At 39.5% G+C, this 22,735-nt stretch overlaps 1 protein-coding gene across 1 annotated transcript in view; it reads left to right on the top strand.

Annotated features, from left to right (window-relative positions):
- The window catches only part of Rab6a (RAB6A, member RAS oncogene family), a 43,648-nt gene that overhangs the window by 16,508 nt on the left and 4,405 nt on the right, over nt 1-22,735 (top strand). The window contains 6 exon segments of the mRNA XM_050122639.1: nt 9,485-9,543; nt 11,042-11,095; nt 12,293-12,398; nt 14,795-14,906; nt 20,279-20,372; nt 21,021-21,027. Of these exon segments, the coding sequence (XP_049978596.1) occupies nt 9,485-9,543; nt 11,042-11,095; nt 12,293-12,398; nt 14,795-14,906; nt 20,279-20,372; nt 21,021-21,027 (432 nt within the window).

The following is a 22,735-nucleotide window of genomic DNA, read 5'->3' as shown; positions in this document are numbered from 1 at the left end:
TGTAATGCACACATGTAATCCCAGCACTGAGGAGGTAGAGGAGGAGATGGGAGGATCCTGGGACCTTAATGGCTAGCCAACATAACCAAAAAAGCAAGTTCCAGGGTCAGTGAAAAGTAGATCCTGCCTCAAAAAATAAGGTGATGGGGCAGGCTTGAGAGGTTTCTTAGCAGATAAAAGCACTAGCCATGAAAATCTGGCCCGAAATTGTTCCAGAATGTATATAAAAGTTGGATGGTATGAACACACACCCTGTTCCTGCAGTCAGGTGGACATGGAGAGAAGAGGCACAGGGGGAACTGACCTAAATAATGCAGCAGCAGAAATACCAGGAGACACCCAGCCTCAGACACAAGAGCCAGAAAAGAACTGGCTCCGAAAAGTCCCTGACTTCTTTCTTTTCCTCCCTTCCTCTTGCTTGCTCTAGAACACACATATACTTACAAATAATCTTTAAATTAAGCAAATGAAAATAAGGTAGAAAGTGATTGAGGAAGACACCACCTCTATTCTGTATGCATATTTGTTGGGGGACTTTGTGCAGGTTTCTGCAGCTGGTTTGATTCTGGAGTGACAGCACCTGGCTTTGATCTGCGTTTCCGATTGCTACCCTTTGTCTCCAGTACCTCCTGTTTGAAGTCTTGTCTCAGAGTTTCCTAGGGGTTCAAAGCCTGTGCAGAGCTTGGTTGGGGCAAACTGGGGTGCCCTTTAACTAGAATTTCAATTTGTCATTGTCCCTTTGGGGAGCTTAGATAAGAGTTTGAAATAAAAAATTAACTTGCTAAAGGTGTAAATTGGGTAATAATTTTTAAAAAGTTCTTTGCCCTGATACCCCTGCAACTGGAAAGGCTAAGATTCATCCTTAGAGTGCCTTCTTTCCATGGACCCACATGAACCCATACCCAATATACGCGTGAATAAGAACTACAAGCTCAGCTTGGGCAAAGATGTATATTACCTTATTTCTTAATATTTGAGATTGTCTACTCTTTTACTTATAAAATTACTTGCTAATTTTTTTAAATTTAAAAAATATGTGTATGAATGTTTCTGCCTGCATGTATTATATATGTATATCACATGTATGCCTGCTGCCTGCGGTGGTTAGAAGAGGGCATTCATTATTGGATCCCTTAGAATTTGGAGTTAGGGATAGTTGTGAACCACAATGTGAGTGGTGAGAACTAAACCTAGATCTTCCGTGAGAACAAAAGTGTTCTAACTGCTAAACTATCTCTCTAGCCCATTTGTTAATTTCCTTTGAGGACAAAGAAAGATGGAGGAGGGGGATATGCATGGAGACAGGGTCTTGCTATAGCCCTAGAACTTACTATGAAGACCATAGTGGCTTTGAATTTGCAATAATCCTCTTGCCTCTGCCTTCTGAGTTCTAGGGTTACAGATGTGCACCACCCATACAGACCAAAGGTTGTCCCTAAATAGAAGTTGGTAAAAAAAATAATAATTTTTCCTCACTAATTCTGTAGAGTGAGAATAAGAATAAAAGTTTATAATATTAAAACATCTAATATGTGCAATGTTATCATAATTGTAAATTAAATACTGTTATGAGTGAGGGGTTGAGACAGGGTCTCTCTTCATAGCCCTGACGCCCTAAAACTTATTCTGTAGATCAGAGTGGCCTCAAACTCAAAAGATATCCACCTATCTCTGCCCCTGGAGTGCTGGAAATGAAGGCATGTGCTACCATGCCTGGCCCCCCCAAAAAATAAAATAAAATTGGTCTCAGAGGGGTAGTGATGTTTATTCAGCTGCCTAAAGATTTTTATCTATTTCTGGACCTGGTTGTGTTCTGTTATTGTGTTTTTTCTGTCTTTAGCCAGTATCTGCTATCATACTGTCTGGACTCTTGATAGTTTATTATAGTCAGATTTAAAGTTGTTCATTGCTATCAGGATTGCTTTAACTATTCTAAATTATTTTTATTTCTAAGTAAACTTTAGAATTGATTCGGTAGTCTTTTCAAAAGGCTGTTATAATTGGGCTTGTATGTGATTTGGGGGGTCATTTTAGCATTTAGGCTTCTTATTTATTTATTATGTGCATATGTTTTGCTTGTGTGTATATCTGCACCAAATATGTGACTGGTCCAGAGGAGAAAAATGGAACCCTGGGACTGGAGTCAACCTCCTCTTCAAGGGCAGCCATCTCTTCATTAAGTCGATTCTTCCCACCAGCTGTATAATATAGCCTTCCATTTATTTAGATTTTCTTGATTATTTTTGTTTGTTTTTCTCTGAGTGTTCTGTTGTATTGAGTGTTGTTAAGGATTCTTTATTTGGTTTGGCATAGTGATGCACGCCTTTAATCCCAGCACTTAGAAGGCAGAGGCAAGCACATCTTTGAGTTCTAGGCCATCCTGTTTACAGAGAGTTCCAAGAAAGCCAGAGCTATAGAGAGAGATCCAAAAAAGGGTTGGGCAGTGGTGGCATGCGCGCACACACACACACACGCATTTACTCCCCGAACTCAGGAGGCTGAAGGGGCTGGTGGATCTTTGTGAGTTTGAGGCCATCTGTTTCACAGAGCAAGTTCCAGGATGGATAGAATATTAAACAGAGAAACCCTGTCTCTAAAAACCAAAATAACTAAATAAATAAGTCAAGATCTAGTCTCAAAAAAATGTATTGAAATAAAAACTTGGGGCTGGAAAGCTGTCTGAGATTAAGATTACATGCTGTTTTTACAGACTGCTCACTACCACTAACTCCAGTTCCTGGTAGATTTGTTACCTCTGAGCTTTATAGGCAGCCACACTTGTGTGTATATATCCCCCCACCCATGCACACATGATTTAAGGTAAAAATAAGTTTTTTTTTTAAAAAATAACAAAACTTATTTAAAATCATACCAAAATGTCAATGACAGTGGTTTTTAATCCTTGCCAAAAATATTTACATTTGGGGGAACATCTGAGTAGTTTATTTACCTGGTTCCTTTCTAACTTACAGTATTTATTACATTTGTTTTGTTATTTTGAGATTTTTTTTTTTTTTTGAGACAGGGTCTTAGCCTAGTAGCCCTGGCCTGGCTAGTCTGGAATTCACATTGTAGACTAAACTGGCCTTGAACTCACAGGTCTACCTGCCTCTTCCTGGGATTAAAGGTGTGTGCCGCTGAGCCTGACTTTTGTATTTGTTTTATGTTAGAGTCTGTGAAGTGACTGAAGACATAGAAAGTAGTTAGATGAGATTCTGTTCCTTGGAGCACACGCTCATTAGTAAAGAAACTCCAGGACTTCACTATTTCAGTAGTAGTGACACAGTGGCACATGCTTGTAGTCCGAGTGCTCCACAGACTGAGGCAAGAGAATGACAGCAAATTTGAGGCCAATACAGGCTACATTGTGAGTTTAAGGTCAGCCTGGGCTAATAGCAAAATTTAAAATTATATGTCTTTGTAATTTCCATACCAGTGAAACAGGATATGCCAGACCATAGCTGATCTGAGCTTGAGATGAGTTTCAAACAGCTTCATATGCCATTTTAACAATCTTAAATTCTGAGGGCCCTGGTGACCCATCCTCTCTGCTGTATATCTAGGCTGAACAGGGTATTCATCCAAAGAGAATGGGTTCCCAAAAAATCCAGTACAAGCAGTAGAGATAAATCCTGGTGCCACTGCCAGTGGCCTCTCAGTCTGCCCCAGCCAAACAACTGTCACCAACATTCAGAGGGACTAGTTTGGTCCTATGCTGTTTCCTTCCCTGTCTAGCTGGAGTTGATGAGCTCCCATTAGCTCAGGTAAACTGTTTCAGTGTGTGTCTCCATCATGGTCCTGACCTCTTTGCTCATATTCTCACTCCTCCCACTCTTCAGCTGGACTTTGGGAGCTCAGTCCAGTGCTCTGATGCAGGTCTCTACCTCTGTTTCCATCAGTTGCTGGATGAAGGTTCTATGGTGATATTTAAGATAATCATCAGTCTGACTACAGGGCAAGGCCAGTTTTGGCCCCCTTTCCTCTATTGCTTAGGGTCTTAGCTAGGGTCATCCTTGTGGATTCCTGGGAATTTCTCGAGTGCCACTTGCTAGCCCCATAATGGCTCCCTCACTCAAAATACCTCTTTCCTTGTTCTCATCTCTGTCCTTCCTCCATCTCAACTATCCCATACCCTCAAGTTCTCCCCTTTTCCCCTCCTCCCCTCATTTTCCCTTTCTATCCTTCTTTCCCACGCTCCCAATTTTGTCAGGCGATGTTGTCCGTGTCCCCTTTCCAGGTGGATCTATGTATGTTTTTCTTAGGGTTCACCTTGTTACTTAGCTTCTCTAGGATCATGAACTATAGGCTCAATATCCTTTGCTTTACAGCTAGTATTCATTTATGAGTGAGTACACACCATGTTCATCTTTCTACCTCACTCAGGATGGTGTTTTCTAGTTCCATTCATTTGCATGCAAAATTCAAGATGTCTTTTTTTTTTTTTTTTAATACCACTGAGTGGTACTCTTATGTGTAAATGTGCAACATTTTCTTTATCCGTTCCTGGGTTGAGGAGCAACTAGGTTGTTTCCAGGTTTTGACTATTACAAATAATGCCGCTGTGTACATAGTTCAATAAGTGTCCTTATAGTATGATTGAGCATCTTTTGGGTATATGCCCAAGAGTGATACTGCTGGGTCCTGAGGTAGGCTGATTCCCAATTTTCTGAGAAACCACCGTACTGATTTATGAAGTGCTTGTACAAGTTTACATTCCCACCAGCAAAACCCTTACTCCACATCCTCTCCAGCATAAGCTATCATTGGTGGTTTTGATCTTAGCCATTCTGACTGGTGTTAGATGGTATCTCAGAGTTGTTTTGATTTGCAATTCCCTGATGGCTAAGGATGTTGAACATTTCCTGAAGTGTCTTTCGGCCATTTGAGATTCTTCTGTTGAACATTCTGTTTAGTTCTGTCCCCCATTTTTTTTAAAGGATTTTGTTGTATTTTTAATATATTTTTATTCTTCGATAATTTCATACATGCATACAATGTTTTTGATAATAGTCATTGATTCCTGCCAGTAACTTCTTCTAGCTCCACCTCCGACTTTTTTCTTTTCTTTTTAAATATTTATTTCTTTATTATGTATACAATATTCTATCTATGTGTATGCCCGCAGGCCAGAAGAGGGCACCAGACCCCATTATAGATGGTTGTGAGCCACCATGTGGTTGCTGGGAATTGAACTCAGGACCTTTGGAAGAGCAGGCAGTGCTCTTAACCACTGAGCCATCTCTCCAGCCCCTGTCCCCCATTTTTTAATTGAGTTATTTGGAAATTTGATGTCTAATTTCTTGAGTTCTTTATATATTTTGGAGATCAGTCCTCTGTCTGATGTGGGGTTGGTGAAGATCTTTTCCCATTCAGTAGGCTGCCTTTGTCTTACTGACCGTGTCCTTTGCTTTACAGAAGCTTCTCCGTTTCAGGAGGTCCCATTTATTTATTGTTGCTTTCAGTGTCTGTGCTGCTGTTGTTATAGTTTAGGAAGTGGTCTCCTGTGCCCATGCATTGAAGACTCCTTCCCACTTTCTCTTCTATCAGGTTCAGTGTGGTCAGATTTAGATGGAGGTCTTTAATCCATTTGGACTTGAGATTTGTGCATGGGGATAAATAAGGATTTGTTTTCATTCTTCTACATGTTGACATCCAGTTATGCCACCACCATTTGTTGAAGATGCTTTCTTTTTATTGTATAATTTTAGCTTCTTTATCAAAAATCAGGTGTTTATAGGTGTGTGGATTAACATCCAGATCTTCGATTCAATTCCCTTGGTCGACCTCTCTGTTTTTATGCCAGTATCAAGCTGTTTTCATTACTGTAGCTCTATAATAGAACTCAGTCAAGGATGGTGATGCCTCCGGAAGTTCCTTTATTGTACAGGATTGTTTTGACTGTCCTGGGTTTTTTGGTTTTCCATATGAAGTTGAATATTGTTCTTTCAGAGTCTATGAAGAATTGTGTTGGGATTTTGATGGGGATTGCATTGGATCTATAGATTGCTTTTGGTAGGATTGCCATTTTTCTTATGTTGATCCTACCTATCCAAGAGCATGAGAGATCTTTTCATTTTCTGGTATCTTCAATTTTTTTCTTCAAAGACTTTAAAGTTTTTGTCGAACAGGTCTTTCACTTCTTTGGTTAGGGTTACCCCAAGGTATTTTATGTTATTTGTGGCTATTGTGAAGGGTGATGTTCCTCTGATTTCCCTCTCAGCTTCTTTATCCTTTGTATATAAGAGTGCTGCTGATTTTTTTTTAGTTGCTCTTGTATCCTGCCACATTACTGAATGTATTTATCAAATGTAGAAGTCCCCTAGTAGAAGTTTTGGGGTCACTTATGTATATTATCGTATCATCTGCAAATAACGAAAGTTTGACTTCTCCCTTTCCAATTTGAATCCCCTTGATCTCCTTTTGTTCTCTTATTGCTCTAGCCAGAACTTCAAGAACTATGTTGAATAGATGTGGAGAAAATGGACAACCTTCTCTTGTTCCTGATTTTAGTGGGATCTCTTTGAGTTTCTCTTCATTTAATTTGAATGTTGGTTGTTGGCTTGCTGTTTATTGTTTTTATTATGTGTAGATGCCATGTTCCTTGTGTCCCTGATCTCTTCAAGGCCTTTATCATAAAGGGGTGTTGGATTTTGTCAAATGCTTTTCAACATCTAATGAGATGACCTTGTGGGTTTGTTTGTTTCAGTTTATTTATGTGGTGAATTACATTGATAGATTTCCAGATGTTGAACTATCCCTGCATCTCTGGGAAGAAGCCGACTTGATCGTGGTGGATGATTTTTTTTTCATGTGTTCTTGGATTTGGTTTGCCAGTATTTTATTATTTGTCTCCTTGTTCATGAGAGATTGGTCTGTAATTCTCTTTCTTGGTTGAGTCTTTGTGTGGTTTTGGTATCAGGGTAACTGTAGCCTTATAGAGTTTGGCAGTGTTCCTTCTCTTTCTATTTTGTGGAACACTTTGAGTATAGGTATTAGCTCTTTGAAGTTCTGATAGAATTCTCCACTGAAACTATCTGGCCCTGGGCTCTGTTTTTTGTTTGGTAGGCATTTGATGACAGCTTCTATTTCCTTGCAGGTTATGGTCTATTTAAATTGCTCTCCTGGTCTTCATTTAATTTTGGTATGTGGTGCCTATCCAGAAAATTGTCCATTTCTTTTCAGTTTTCCAATTCTGTGGAGTACGGGTTTTTGTAGTATGACCTAATGATTCTCTGGATTTCCTCAGTATCTGTTGTTACGTCCCCCTTTTCATTTCTTATTTTGTTAATTTAGATATTCTCCCTCCCTCTCTCTGCCTTTTGATTAGTTTGGATAAGGGTTTGTCTATCTTGTTGATTTTTCTCAAAGAACCAGTTCTGTTTCACTGATTCTTTATATTGTTTCCTTTGTATCTTTTTTTGTTGATTTCTGCCCTCAATTTGATTATTTCCTGTCTTCTACTCCTCCTGGGTGAGTCTGCTTCTTTTTGTTCTAGAACATTCAGGTGTGCTGTTTTCTTTCTTTATTTCTTCTTTGACCCAGGGTGGTTCAATAGAGCACTGTTTAATTTCCATGTGTTTGTGGGTTTTCTGAAATTAGTGTTGCTGTTGTATTCTAATTTTAAACCATGGTAATCCGATAAAATACAGAGGATTACTTCAAATTTTTTATATCTGTTGAGGTTTGCCTTGTTACCAAGTATGTGGTCAATTTTAGAGAAGGTTCCATTTGGTGCTGAGAAGAAGGTATATTCTTTTGTGTTTGGGTGGAATGTTCTGTAGATGTCTGATAATTCCATTTGAGTCATGACATCTGTCAGTTCTCTTGTTTCTCTATTAAGTTTCTGTCTGGTTGACCTGTTGTAGTAGGAGCGGCAGGGCTGCGTCCCTGGCACCCGGCCGCCCGCATGGCTAGGTTATGCCCCGAAATAATTACATGGAAACTGTATTTTTTTAAACACTGCCTGGCCCATAAATTCCAGTTTCTTATTGGCTAGCTCTTACATATTGATCTAACCCATTTCTAATATTCTGTGTAGCCCACGAGCTGGCTTACCAGAGAAGATCTTAACCTGTGTCTGTCTGGAGTGGGAGAACCATGGCGACTCCTGACTCAGCTTCTTTTTCCCAGCATTCTCTTCTGTTTACTCCACCTACCTAATTTTCTGTCCTATGAGGGCCGAGGCAGTTTCTTTATTATTAACCAATGAAAGCAACAGATAAGATACAAGACCCACCTCCATCAGTTGACCTGTCCATCAGTGAGAGTGGGATGTCGAAGTCTCCCACTATTAGTGTGTGGGATTTGATGTGCGATTTAAGCTTTAATAATGCTTCTTTTACATATGGGGGTGCTCTTGTATTTGGGGCATAGATATTCAGGATTGAGATTGCATTCTGATTGTTCCTGCTATGAGTATAAATTGTTCTCCATCTCTTTTGATTGATTTTAGTTTGAAGTCTTTTTTAGATATTGAGACAGCTACACCCGCTTGTTTCTTACTTTGTCCATATGATTGGAAAATCTTTTCCTGACACTTTAATCTGAGGTAATGTCCATCTTTGAGGTTGAGGTGTGTTTCTTGTATACAACAGAATGCTGGATCCTGCTTTCATATCCGTTCTTTTAACCTATGTCTTTTTATGGGTGAATTGAGTCCATTGTTATTATGAGATATTAATGGCCACTGATTGTTAATTCCTGTTATTTTTTTCAGTGGTAGTGAGTGTGTTTCTCTTGGGGTTTTGTTAGTATGAGGTTATCTGTTGCCTGTGTTCCTGTGGGTACAGTTAGCTTCCTTGGGTTGGGATTTTGCTTCTAATATTTTCTGTAGGGCTGGATTTGTGGATAGGCATTGTTTAAATCTGATTTTGTCATGGAATCTGTTATTGAGAAAGCCCTGTCAGCAAACTTTTGATAAAAACCTTTGTTGAAATAGGGAGCGGCGGCAGGGCTGCGTCCCCAACACCCCGGCCGCTTGGCTAGCTTATGCCCGAAATAACAACACACAAACTGTATTCATTTAAACACCGCTTGGCCCGGCTAGTTCCAGCTTCTTATTGGCTAGCTCTTATATATTGTTCTAACCCATTTCTAATAATGTGTGTAAGCACCCCAAGGTGCGCTTACCGGGAAGATTCTAACCTATGTCCATCTTGGGTCGGAGCTTCATCGCGTGTGCCTCAGAGAGCAGAGCTATCGGGAGAGCGGAGCATGGCGTCTCTGCTCTAGAGAGCGGAGCTGTCGGGTCTCTCCAGGAGCAGAGCAGAGTCTGACCTCACTTCCTCTTCCTCCTGTTTACTCCTCCCACCTATGTTCTAACCTATCAGGGCCAGCCAAGCAGTTTCTTTATTGCAATGACCTTCCTCCATCAAACCTTTGAATATATTTTCCATTTGATTACAGTTCTTTGAGCAGTGCCTGGGAACCTAGTGTATTTAATATATTACTTACTAAGGAAATCTCTTTTCTTTTTTTATTTCAGTTGGAAAGACATCCTTAATCACCAGATTCATGTATGACAGTTTTGACAACACCTATCAGGTATTTTGGTTTTTCCAGATTATTAAATTTATCTCTTAATATTAAGAGGAATGGTTATGGTATTTTTTTAAGTTCTTTTATTTACATGCAGTCATAGATATAAAAGTGCTTTCCATGGGCAGTGGTGGTTCACGACTTTAATCGCAGCAGTTAAGAGGCAGAGGCAGGTGGATCTCGAGTTCCATTGTAGCACAACCAAAAGCTACACAGAGAAACCCTGTCTTGAAAAATAAAAAAAAGGGGAAAGTGCTTTCAATAATGTGTAAACTATTACATAAACAACACAATGTGTAAATTATTATATAAATCTTGTTCGTAGTCCTAGCCTTACTCAGTTTGCCTCTTCCACAGCCTTTTGAAAAATTATCTTTACTGTCATCTTGGAGGGAATTAGAAGCGATAATAATTTATTTATTTATTTATTTATTTATTTATTTATTTATTTATTTATTTTGGTAGAGAAAATCACAAGTCTGAGGTTCCTTTTTAGGAATTGATTTCAGTTTATGATGTCAGAGGATTCAGGCCATCCTGACAGGAAAGTTACAGTGGATTAATCAGTTCACTTGTCAGTGCATCAGAAGCAGGGAGGGACATGCCAGCATGCAGATGCCTTTTTCCTTTTTCCTCTTTTTCTTTTAAAATTAGATTTACTCATTTTATTTTATGTGTGAGTATGCATGTATGTATGCATACCACGAGCATGCTTTGTGCCCATGGGATCAGAAGAGAGCATTGGATCCCCTGGAACTGGCATTATGGATGGTCGTGAACCACTATGTGAGTGCTGGGAAGTGAGCTTGCTTTCCTGCAAGAGAACTGTTCTTAACTGCTGAGCTGTCAACTTCAACCCCATATCCCAATTATTTTTAATTTATCTTCCTATTTAATTTTAGACTTCTTAACTTGTTCACTTTTTTTCTAGTTTTTGCCTTTTTAACCAGGCACACAGTGTACTGTGTTTGAACCACAGGAGATTCTTAGCATTGAATGATAAAGAGAAAATTTTATTTCCCTTACGTTAATACATTACTTACATATTGGAAGAGTCATGTCCCTCTGAGTCTTTGTGGCATAAGAACAAGCCATTATATAGGAAGTTTAGTCATGGTTATCTTTACATCAACAGTATTGGGGCAAATAATAGTCATCCTGATTGAGAACAGGAAGATATTCAGACATTTGAATATTCTGGTACATAGAAAAAAAATCCCTATTGCCTTGTTCTCTAAAATGAAAAAAATTAGTGTGAGAATGAGTTATCTTTCATGAATGAGGATGAGAGTTGATCACATAAAGGGCCTGAATTAGTCAACACACAGCGAGTGCTTAGTACATGGAAGCAGGTTAACATTGGACATGTTTGTCGCCACTTGAATAAAGTGTGGCTATGTGTATATTCATTATTCTTTTTAAACTCATAAATCCTATTTTACCCTAAACTGTTGACTACCACCAAACTATTATTCCTTACTAACTCTTTTGTTTTGTTTTATAGGCAACAATTGGCATTGACTTCTTATCAAAAACAATGTACTTGGAGGATCGAACAGTGAGTAATATTTTCAGTGTGCAATTTTCTGCACACTGCAGGCTGGAAACCAGGATCAAAGCTGTGGTCGCCATCAGAAGTGCTTAACAAAATCATCAAAATTGGATCTTGAGAAAAATTTATTACAAAGTTGTTTTTGGCACTCTGATTTCTTATTTCCGTTTCACATCCAAAGTTAAAATTTGTTTGTAAAATTCTGGTGTCCGTAGACTTACTTTGCTATCTTGATTTAGAAAAAAGGACAACACATAGATTTATTAAAGAATTAAAAGAATTTTCATGAGAAATTAGAGCTTCTAAAGACTCTGAGCACCCCTCAGGTCATTCAGGAAGGTTTCATAATTGTGAACTTAAAGACTTTGTCAGACTAGAACATGTAACAGTGGTTAAGTAGAGGAAAATATATATTTATCAGGTTTTTTATCTTCCTTATTGTTGAATGTTCTTTTAAAAATTTATGTTTTGACCTACTCCTTGAAGAGATTCTTATCATTTAAACATTGAATAACTTAATGTTCCCAAAATATTACATTATCTCTGATATTTTTTTCTTATTTCTGAATTATGTTTTTTTTTCTTTTGGATGTTTTCATATATAACTTTTCTTAAAACTTGAGAGCTTAAACTGCTTTATATGGGTAAGAAAACTTATTTTTTATATAGATTGCAGAAATGTTTTCTCTCTCTCTTTTTTTTTTTTTTCCTTTTATTTTCTTTTTGTTCTCCTCCCCTATTATCCACAGTGTTCTGGGCAGAAATGTATAGAAGAAACACACATAGTCACAGACCCAGGAAACATTGCATGGCTTTAGAGAAGCTATCAGATGAGCATTGCTTTCTTTCCTCTGTCATCTGGTAGCTTGGGGTTCCTTCATTCTCTCTTTATTCTCAGTATTTGAACATGAGCAGTTTACTTTTTATCATTTAGAAGATACCGGGATTCAAAATTTCATGGAGGGGGAGCCCTGTTTCTGATCCTGTAAAGTCTCTCACAGCGTACCTTCAGAACAAGCAGCTTTGTGCTGCTGCTCACTTTTCAGAAATGAGTTCACGTTGTTTTCCTTCCTCTGCATTAAACCTTTACATGAGTTGTCTACCACTCGTGTTTCAAAAATCATTCCTTTTTTTTTTTCAAGTACCAGTTTTTTAGTTCAGTTCTGTTTTGTTTTTGTTTTTATTTTTTTTCCCGTCCCACAGATCAGGCTGCAGCTGTGGGATACTGCGGGTCAGGAACGTTTCCGCAGCCTCATTCCCAGCTACATCCGAGACTCTGCTGCAGCCGTGGTAGTTTACGACATCACAAGTAGGTGTACTGCAGTGCTGACCTTTCTTACTGTTCTCGCTTGTTTGACTGATTTTGTTGTTAGGTGCGATTGCAATTGTGGGACACAGCAGGTCAAGAGCGGTTCAGGAGCTTGATTCCTAGCTACATTCGAGACTCCACTGTGGCAGTTGTTGTTTATGATATCACAAGTGAGTGGGGGTGCGCATTTCTGATCTCCTTCACCCTAGCTTAGCTGCATGCATGTTTGTCTTGTGCTTGTTTTCCTTACTGGCATGTAAAGTGTTGTATCACAGACTAGCCACGTCAGAAATACGTGCCTCCATGTTTGTGCCAGTGCTTTCTGTCTCTGTGCCAGCGCTTCCACCGTCAGAACCTGTCTTGACTCTATTTACAGATCCTTTTCAAGGTTTCTGTAGTATCCTCCTATCCATAAACTATCCCATAATTGTACTTTAAATTTAGGTATTACTCATTAATTTATCTCAGATTTCAAAGATAATCTATATTTAAACCTCTTGCCAAATATTCTAGATTCTGTATGGCTTCTTTCCAGGCTTTTAAAAGAGTCTGCCTGCTAGTGTTTTCTCTGCTTCCCTCTTGCAGTCAATTTCTTGCATAGAGAAAAACAGAGAAGCACAATGTATATTTTTCTGTTAGTCATTTTTGTTTGAATATGTGGATTCTGTGGCTGGTTTTCTTTGTTGCTAACAAATTACGCTTTCATTTCTCTCCAAGAAAAAATTTAAATGGGAAATGAAACAGTATTTTTTAAAGATCTATTTATTATGTATACAACATTCTGCGCTCCAGAAGAGGGCACCAGATCTCATTATAGGTGCTTGTGAGCCACCATGTGGGCTCTGAGAATTGAACTAGGACCTCTAGAAGAGAAGCCACTGCTCTTAACCACTGAACCATCTCTCCAGCCCCATAGTATTTGTTTTTCTTTTCTTCAAAACCTGAAGTGTTTTGGTCTTTAAGTGACTACAAAATTTCCCTGGAGCATTGGCAACAGCTGTCTGGTTGAAATTATCTTTGTAAAGTGTTTTATTATACATGTAAGGCAGAATTCAACATCATTCCATAGACTAGTCCATAATTTATAGGGAAAAAAAGATTATTTACAGCATCTTGGACTTAGGTAAAAAAATATGTCTAAGAGCTGATTTGAGCTAGTCATATTACTAGAAATTTCTGTATATTCACTCAGAAGTCATAGTTACTAAACAGTAACTACAGTGGCAATATTAAAAAGACTATATTCCACAATGTATTTTTCTTTCTCTCTCTCTCTCTCTCTTTTTTTTGGGTTTTTTTTTTTTTTTTTTTTTTTTTTTTTTTTGGTTTTTCGAGACAGGGCTTCTCTGTGGTTTTGGAGCCTGTCCTGGAACTAGCTCTGTAGACCAGGCTGGTCTTGAACTCACAGAGATCCACCTGCCTCTGCCTCCCAAGTGCTGGGATTTAAGGCGTGCGCCACCACCGCCCGGCTTCTTTCTCCTTTTTTTTTAACTTTTGGATATGTGCTGTTTGTAGTCTTCTCTTCAAGTTTTACTTTAGATTGCAACTTGTTTTTTTAAAAAACAGTTAATGTTCATCATAATGCGTTTGCTCGTTTTGTAGCTTTAAGTATTTGTGTTTACTTTAACCAAAGCTTGTTACACTTTTCTTCTAAAATTCCACGGATGTGTTTAAAATGGTAGTAAATTTGTTACTTTAGCTGCTAAAAAACATATTGAAGTATTCTGGCTAGAATCCAATACTTAAAGAATGAATTCAGTTAGAAGTGAGCCTGATCCATCAAACTAATCAACTTAAGGTCACTTCACATCGACTCTTAATACAAAACAAATGCAAGAGCCAGGCTCCATGACTCACACCTTCAATTCCAGGAGAAGGGAGATAGAGGCAAGGGAAAGGATTTTTAAAAACACGGTTAAAGTGATCACAAACTGAGTAAGCAATGCAAGCACATTGGGATTGAAAGCCTTTATGAGTTCTCTGGGATGTGTCGGGACTTCTGGCTCACATACTTCTGAAATGCTTTCTTTGTCATGTGGTATGTATTAGAATAAGTGATCCAGAAGAGCATTGTGGCAGTGTGACGCCATATTATCTGCTGAGCTGTCTTGATGTCAGAACACTGGTTTTTATAATTAATAGTGCTTTGCAGGAGTTTGGTTATTGTCAAAAGAGCTTTTCTCTAAAATGAACTTTGAGGATTTTTTTCTTCTTCAGACTCATTTGCATCACTGACAGCTATAATCAGATACAATGGAGTTACACTGTAGGCACATTAAAGATGGGGTCTTAATGTGCTGTCCCTCTCCCCTCTTTCAGGGTGTTTGTGGGGAGTGTTGTCCTTCCCTGGGGTGGCATTTTCAGTAACTAATCCTTCTGTCCACTCTCAATGCTAGATGTTAACTCATTCCAGCAGACTACAAAATGGATTGATGATGTCAGAACAGAAAGAGGAAGTGATGTCATCATCATGCTAGTAGGAAATAAGACAGATCTTGCTGATAAAAGGTATGAAATATCTGACTGCTTGGTTTCTATGTTAAACACCATGTTTGTTTACTAAAAAATTTTTCAGAAAAGGAGACATTTCAATTTGTACTCCTTTTTAGGGAGATAATCTGAATATAAGTATAAAGATTAAATTACATTTGTTTTGTCTAAACCCATAAACAGCACTTTTACAGAATTGTTAAACATGAAGACAGCAAATATTTTCTATTTTTTTAAGGTTTAATAAGTGGAGCAATGATTTGTTAAAAAGTAACACCAAGTAACTTCTTATCTTTAAAAAGTATTCATAATAATTAGACATGCATATACTTGTCTTATTAACATATAATTTTATTATAATTGAGTGATGTGGTCTGTATGTGTTTGTGGGGTTCTGATTGTGTGGTTGTACCAGGCGTATGAACAGCTTGATTGTAGCACCTTAGTCATATGAGCAAAGCTCATTCCAGGCACGAATGGCCTCAGCATTGGTCAGTGCTCCGTTGTACGTTCTTTCTGCTTAGTCTTGACCACACTTTTTAGTTAGTGGAGCTTTTACTATTTATTACTATTTACTATTTATTACTTACTCATTCATGAGTTGGATATTGAAATTCGGGTGATGAACTTGGGCTATTAAACTAAAATATTGCAGTGTAATCTATGTATAAAGAATTTTGATGTTAAAACTACTTCTATCCAGTAGCAGAAATAGAATTGGTAGTATAATTGGAAAAAAAAAATGTTTTTGAGATAGGGTTTCTCTGTGTAGCTTTGGCTATCTTAGAACTTACTCTTGTAGACCACCAGGCTAGCTCCAAACTTAGAAGTATCTGTTTGCTTCTGCCTCCTGAGTGCTGTGATTAAAGACATTAGCCACTGCCACCTGGTATGGTTTACATTTTTAACATTTGGTAAATCATTACAAAAATTATAGCAGCAAATTAGCATGAAAGTTTTTACATAAAATTTAGAGTCACAAGGCTAAATGCATATGGTTTTAATATTTTTAGTGTTTTTTATTTATGTGTATATGTGTACCATGAGTGTGCCTCCTTGTCTGTATATGCACTGCATGTGTTCAGGTGCCCACTCAGACCAAAAGATGGCATCAGACTAATTCATTGGAGTTAGAGACAGTTGTAAGCTGCCAGATATGGGTATTAGGAACCAAACCTGGCAAGAGCATCAAGTTCTTTTAGCCACCAAGCATCTCTCCATCCCCCTTGTGATTTGGTATTAAGGGGGGAAAGCAGGCCATTTTTAGGTTTTGTTTTGTAGGTGGCAATACTGAATATAATACATGCTAAACCACTGAGCCAGCTTCTTAAGATTTGCTTTGTTAGCCGGGCGGTGGTGGCGCACGCCTTTAATCCCAGCACTCGGGAGGCAGAGGCAGGCGGATCTCTGTGTGAGTTCGAGACCAGCCTGGTCTACAAGAGCTAGTTCCAGGACAGGAACCAAAGCCACAGAGAAACCCTGTCTCGAAAAAAAAAAAAAAAGATTTGCTTTGTTTTGGGTTTGTATTTGTGATATGGTTTTACTCTTAAGCCCAGACCTAGAACTACCTAGACTAGGCTGACCTTGAACTCAGGATCCTCCTGCCTCCTTCCTGAGAATTGGGATTATAGGTATAAGCCACCACGTGCAGCCCAATCACTAACTTTTTAAAAGTAAAAAGAAGAGCAGGCTAGTGATGGCTTAGTAGATGAAGGTCCTTGGCATGAAACTGGATGACCTGAGTTTGATCCCTGGGGTCCACGTGGGAAAAGAAGAAACTGACTTCCACATGTATGCCACACGTGTACACAGACAAATATTTTTTAAATGAGAAGATTGGGTCTGAAGGTGTCGGTTGATCGAGTACTTGCCTAACATGCACAATAACTAGACACGCATATACTTGTCTGCGTTTGAGTCCCCAACACTGTTTATAGCCAGGTGTGATGAAGTATGCCTGTAATTCCAGAATTTGAAAGGTGAAGGCAGGAAGATCAGAAATTTAAAACATCTTGGGCTAGTAAATTCTAGGCCAGCCAAGGAAGGATACATGAGATTCTACCTCCAACAAAAGCATCCAATGAGTTCAGCCATATAAAAACAAATTAGTAAAATAAATCTTAGTTTTATACAGCTGGGGAGATGGTCCTGTAGCACTTGCTATAGGGAAACTTCCACTAGTCTACACTGCTGGCCCCATCTAAGTCTCCTGGCAGCAGTGGATGCATAGCCTGAACGGGCTGGGATCGGATTGGTGACTACCCTGGTCGTCAGCAGAGAGCCTTCATCCATTGACTGATGGAGACAGGTTCAGAGACCCACAGCCAAACACTGGCCCAAGCTCGGGGAGTCCTGCTGAAGAAGGGGGAAGAAGGATTATAGGAGCCAGAGAGGATCGGGAACATCAGAGGAAAACCCATAGAAAGGCTAGCCTGGTTCACAGGAACTGAAGGGTCTGAACCATCAACCAGGGAGCCTGCATGGGACCAACTTGGGCCCTCTGCGTATATGTGACAGTTGTGTAGCTTGGTCTGTTTGTAGGATTCCTAACAATGGGAGCAGGGGCTACCCCTGGTACTTTGGCTCTTGGGAACATCTTCCTCATGCTTGCCCAGCCTCAGTACAAGGGGGGTATTGTATTAGGCTGCTTGTTCATTCCCACCTGCCCAGAACTGAAATACCACACAGAAACTACTATTTGCAATACTGTTTGACCAATAGCTTAAGTGTATTTATGGCTAACATATCTTAAATTAACCCTTTTCTATTAGTTTATATTTTACCACGAGGTTTGTGGCCTCCTGGCAAGGTTCCACCTGCCAGCTCGTGTCTTTCCCCTCTGGCACCTGCATGACATCTCCTCCCTCTGCCTTCTTCCTCCCAGCAGTTTAGTTTTCCCTGCCTAGCTCTGCTATGCCCTATCACAGACCAATGCAGATTTTTTTATTCATTAACCAATAAAGGCAACACATACACAGAAGGACTTCCTACATCAGGGGAGGTGCTTTGTCTTGTGGCAGCTTGATATGCCATGGGAGTCCTGCCCCTTTCTGAGCAAATACAGAGGAGGGGAGACTGTAGTCAGGGTATAAAATTAATATGTTTTTAAAAGAACACATGCTATGCAAGCATGAAGGCCTGAATTCAGTTCCTAGCACTTAAGAAGTCATCTGTGGTCAGACCTTCTCATTAATCCAGAGCTGAGTGCACAGAGAGAGAAGGATTGCTGGGACTGCCAGCCCTGTAGGGAGAGACCTGTCCAAGGGGTAGGGATGCATACCTGTTCACCTGCACACACGGGTTGTTAAACTGGGGACTTAGTGTTGGGGCCCATGTGGGTCCAATACAGATTCCCTAACTGGACTGGAATGGAGTCGCGAGGAATAATCAGTCGCAGCTTACACAGTCATCATGGAAGGACAAGATCTCTCGAACATCCAAACACCTTATATATCATCACATCAATTGAGCGGGAAAACACATTAGGCTGTCTCCTAGGCAACCAGGTGAATGGGCTCAAGTCACGACCGCTTCTACCTGTATGCTAGCAGTCACATAGGCCATGAATGAGCATCTCTATAAACATCCTCCAAATTACAAAGGGAGGAAGCACCAGCCCTCTTTAACTCTTAAGTCATCAGCTTCAACCAACATCTCTTCTCAGGTGATCTACATTATAACTAAAGAAACTAGGAGCAGCACCTCCAGCTTGTCTGCAGAGTTCGTGACCACCTCAGACCGGGCTTATGGCTCTTGTGCCATACAGAAATATGGGCCTACAGCTTAGCTAGGACATGCACAAGGCTCCGGCTCTGTCAGAGACTGTGCCTGATGAATGGCGTGGCATTCCCATGTAATGTCTTGTTTCCAGTTGAGGCAAGAGGATCAGAAGCCCAAGGTCATCCTGGGCTACAGGAGCCCCTGTCTTGTTTTAGTTTTTTGTTTGTTTTTGAGATAGGGTTTCTCCTTATAGCCTTGGGTGTCCTGGAACTCACTCTGTAGACCAGGCTGGTCTCAATGTCAGACTTTTGATTCCCTCCTAAGTGCTGTAATTTAAAAAAAAAAAAAAAAAAAGGCCGGGTGGTGGTGGTGCCACACACCTTTGATCCCAGCACTCAGGAGGCAGAGGCAGGCGGATCTCAGTGAGTTCGAGGCCAGCCTGGGCTACAAGAGCTAGTTCCAGGACAGGCTCCAGAGCTATAGATAAATCCTGTCTTGAAAAACCAAAAAAAAAAAAAAAAAAAAAAGGTTCTGGAATTAAAGGCATATGCCACCTCATCTGGTCTGAAACTCTGGTTTTTGTTTTAGTTTGGTTTTGTTTAAGTCATTAAGAGGCTGAAGAAATGGCTGAAGTCAAAAGTACTGGCTGTTCTTTCCAGAGGACCTGGGTTCAATTCCCAGGACTCCCATGACATCTTTAGCTATAGCACCAAGGGCTCTGTTGCTCTCTTCTGAACACCTTCATTAGGTACTGATCATGCATGTGGTGAGTAGTCATAGGCAGAACACCTAAACACATGAAACACAATTTTTTTTTGCAAGGTGCAGCAGCTTTATTCATATGTAACAAAACAAATTTCAAGCCAAAATTAGACCAAAGGAATAAAGTGGGCCACCACATAATAGCTATGGAAACACAATTTTTAAAAGAAATAAAAAATCCATTAAGCTGTATATACTCATTGGTAGGGCTCTTGTCTAACGTGTTTAAGACTCCGTTCCCAGTATGGGGGTGATGTTGTAGAATGGCGCTTGTTTGTTTCTGCTGCCCAGCCCCAGGATAACCACACAGAAACTATTATTTAAATCACTGCTTGGCCCATTAGGTCTAGCTTCTTGTTGGCTAACTCTTACATCTTAATTTAACCCATTTCTGTGTATCTCCACAAGGCTATGGCTTACCCAGTAAGTTCCGGCATCTGTCTCCAGCAGGGCTACATGATTTCTCCCTGACTCTGTCCTTCTTTCTCCCAGCATTCAGTTTGGTTCTTCTCCCCCCACCTCCACCCCATAGCTCTGTTCTACACTGTCAAGCCAAGCCAGTTTCTTTATTAACCAATGGTATTCACAGCATACAGAGGGGGATCCTACATCAGGGTGAGATATACAAACACAAACACGTACAACTCTTAAGTGCTACAGACAGTTAAGTTTTCAAACTAATGACCCGACATCAATAGAACTTTGTTTATAATCTTAGGGCTTCCTCTTTCAAAAAAAAGAATTTGTTGCCACGTATGGTGATTCACACCTTTGATCCTAGCACTTGGGAGGCAGAGGCAGGCAAGTCTCTGTGAGTTTGTGTTCGAATTGAGGGAGTTCCAGGACTACAAAGAGAAACCCTGTCTCAAAAAAAAACAAATAATTTGTCTTTTAATTTTTTTCTATAGGCAAGTGTCAATTGAAGAGGGAGAGAGGAAAGCCAAAGAGTTGAACGTTATGTTTATTGAAACCAGTGCAAAAGCAGGATACAATGTGAAACAGGTAAGTTTTCTCTGAGTATGAATGTTTGCTCCTAAATCAAGAAAGTGTGCAATAATTGTGATTATGCTAATCTTTAAGGTTTTAGTTCACTTAGCAACAACAACTAGAATTCAGAAAGTAATAAAAAAATAACTAGCATAATTTTTGTAAAGTGAGAAAATACCAAACTGTTGCAATATTTCTGAATATAAAATTTTGAACTTCCCATAGTCTCACTACATCCCTGTTGTCTTAAATACAGACTTTCCTTATTTAAGAATTTGAAAACTAGTATTTACTTGCTATAAAAGTACATTCTGATTACTTTATTCTTTATAAATTGCTGGTATTTATATTTTACAAAAGGAAACTAGGTAGTTTCCTACCTTTAATCCTTTAATTAATCCCAGCACTCTGGAGGCAGAGGTATAACAATGTACCACTGGTGACATCCCCAAAGCATGGGCTGCAGGGGAACTGAGGGGTTCTCTGTCCCTGCAACTCTCAGTGGGAGCTGAGATTGTGCAAGTCTAGGTAACACAGCTGATGCTAGTTCATGCGTGCAAAGGCCATACCACACCAAGAAGACAGCATTTCACAGCACTCCTCCTATTCTCCAGCACTCACACTCCTTCAGTTCCTTTTCTGAGGTGTTTACCAGGTCTTCAGGCTGGAGGTGAGTTAGTGAGCACTCACACAATTATTCGCAGCAGTTTGACCAGTTATTAGTCTCTTTATTATCAGCCATTGCAGAAAAGATTTTGTGACTAAAACTCAGAGCAGCATAAATAACGTATGGATAGAAACCTAAATATAACTATTCAGGCTGGGCATGGTGGCACATGCCCTTAATCCCATGACCATCATGATGGCAGCAGCCAGGCAGGCATGGTGCCAGAGCAGAAGCTCAAAGTTTACTTATCTGATCCTTGAGCAGGAGGCAGAGACAGAAAGAAATAGCTAATTGGGAATGGCTGGACTTTTGAAACCTCACAGCCCACACCAAGGGATAAGGCCATAACCCTTAATTCTTTCCAAACAGTTCTGCTAACTGCAAACCAAGCATCCAAATATATGAGCCTATGGGGCATTCTCATTCAAACCATCACACATATAAACAACTAAATACATAAATAAAGTTTGCTGAGTCGATTTAGAGTTGTTTACACATTTGTTGTGTCTTCAAAAAACCAACTTTTTGTTTTGTTGATTCTTTGAATTGTTGTTTGTCCCATTTCATTAATTTCTACCCTAATCTTAATGATTTTTTTTCCTCTACTGGTTTAGAGTTTGGCTTTCTAGTTCTTTTTCTAGAGCTTTAGGGGTGCATCATTAAGTTATTTGAGTCTCTATGGTTTCTTAATGTAGGCACTTAGAGCTATAAACTTTCTTCTTAGAACTTCGTTTATTGTATCTCAAGGGTTTGGTGTATTGTGTTTTCATTTGATTCTAGGAATGTTTTTTGTTTATTGTTTGAATTCATTGTTCGGTTGTGTTGTTTGATCTCTATGAGTTTGTGTGTATTCTATGGTTTCTACTGCTCTTTTCTTCAAGCTCGGGTATCTGTCCCCTCCTTGATCCGTTCTATTACTGAGACTTTCCGCAAAGCTTTTTGACTTTTACTATATTTCTCTAACATTTCAGATTGATTTTTCTTCAATATTTCTTTCTGTTGAAACCCTCCCTCCTTTATATCACCCATCGCTTTGCCTATTTTGTTTGGGTGTTTTCATGTTGAACGTATTCTTACACTGAGTTCACTGGGATTTCATCTAATTTCACTAGATGTCATTATTATTAATAATTTTTGGAGGAGTTCTATTGTCAGGATTTTTTAGTCTTAACCTCATTAGGGGTTTTCCAAATAGTGTTATTTTGTTTCTTGGCTTTGTTTTCTATATTCTTTCAGTTAAAGTCCCCTATTCCTATGGACTTGGATATGCTAGAATAGAGTATATAATTCACAAGCTCAGGGTGCCTGGTGTAAAAATTCTATCGTTCCCTGAGTAGGAGTTTGACTTGAGAGAAACAGTCGCTGTTTGATCACAGCACTGTGCAGAAGTCTGACTGCCCAGGTCATGGGTTGTAGTTACTGATGTCAGTAACTGTTGAGGAACAGGTAGTAGGGCGGAGACTTTGATTTTAGTTAGTAAGATTGGGAGAGACATAGGGTGGGTAATAAAAAGGATTACATATTAGATCAATTTGGGGTTGGGGGTAGAAATTGAAATGGGCCAGGGCAGTAGTGGCTCACGCCTTTAATCCCAGCACCTGGGAGGCAGAGGCAAGCAGGTCTCTGTGAGTTCAAGGACAGCCAGAGCTGTTAGACAGAGAAACCCTGTCTTGAAAAAGCAAAAAAGGAAGGAAGGAGAAGGAAGGAAGGA

Source organism: Alexandromys fortis, unplaced genomic scaffold (assembly GCF_014885135.2).
Source record: "Alexandromys fortis isolate MF-2015 unplaced genomic scaffold, M_Fortis_MF-2015_v1.1 scaffold_209, whole genome shotgun sequence".
Taxonomy (NCBI): domain Eukaryota; kingdom Metazoa; phylum Chordata; class Mammalia; order Rodentia; family Cricetidae; genus Alexandromys; species Alexandromys fortis.
Note: the sequence above shows the minus strand (reverse complement) of the source record. Positions and strands in the feature narration are given on the sequence as shown.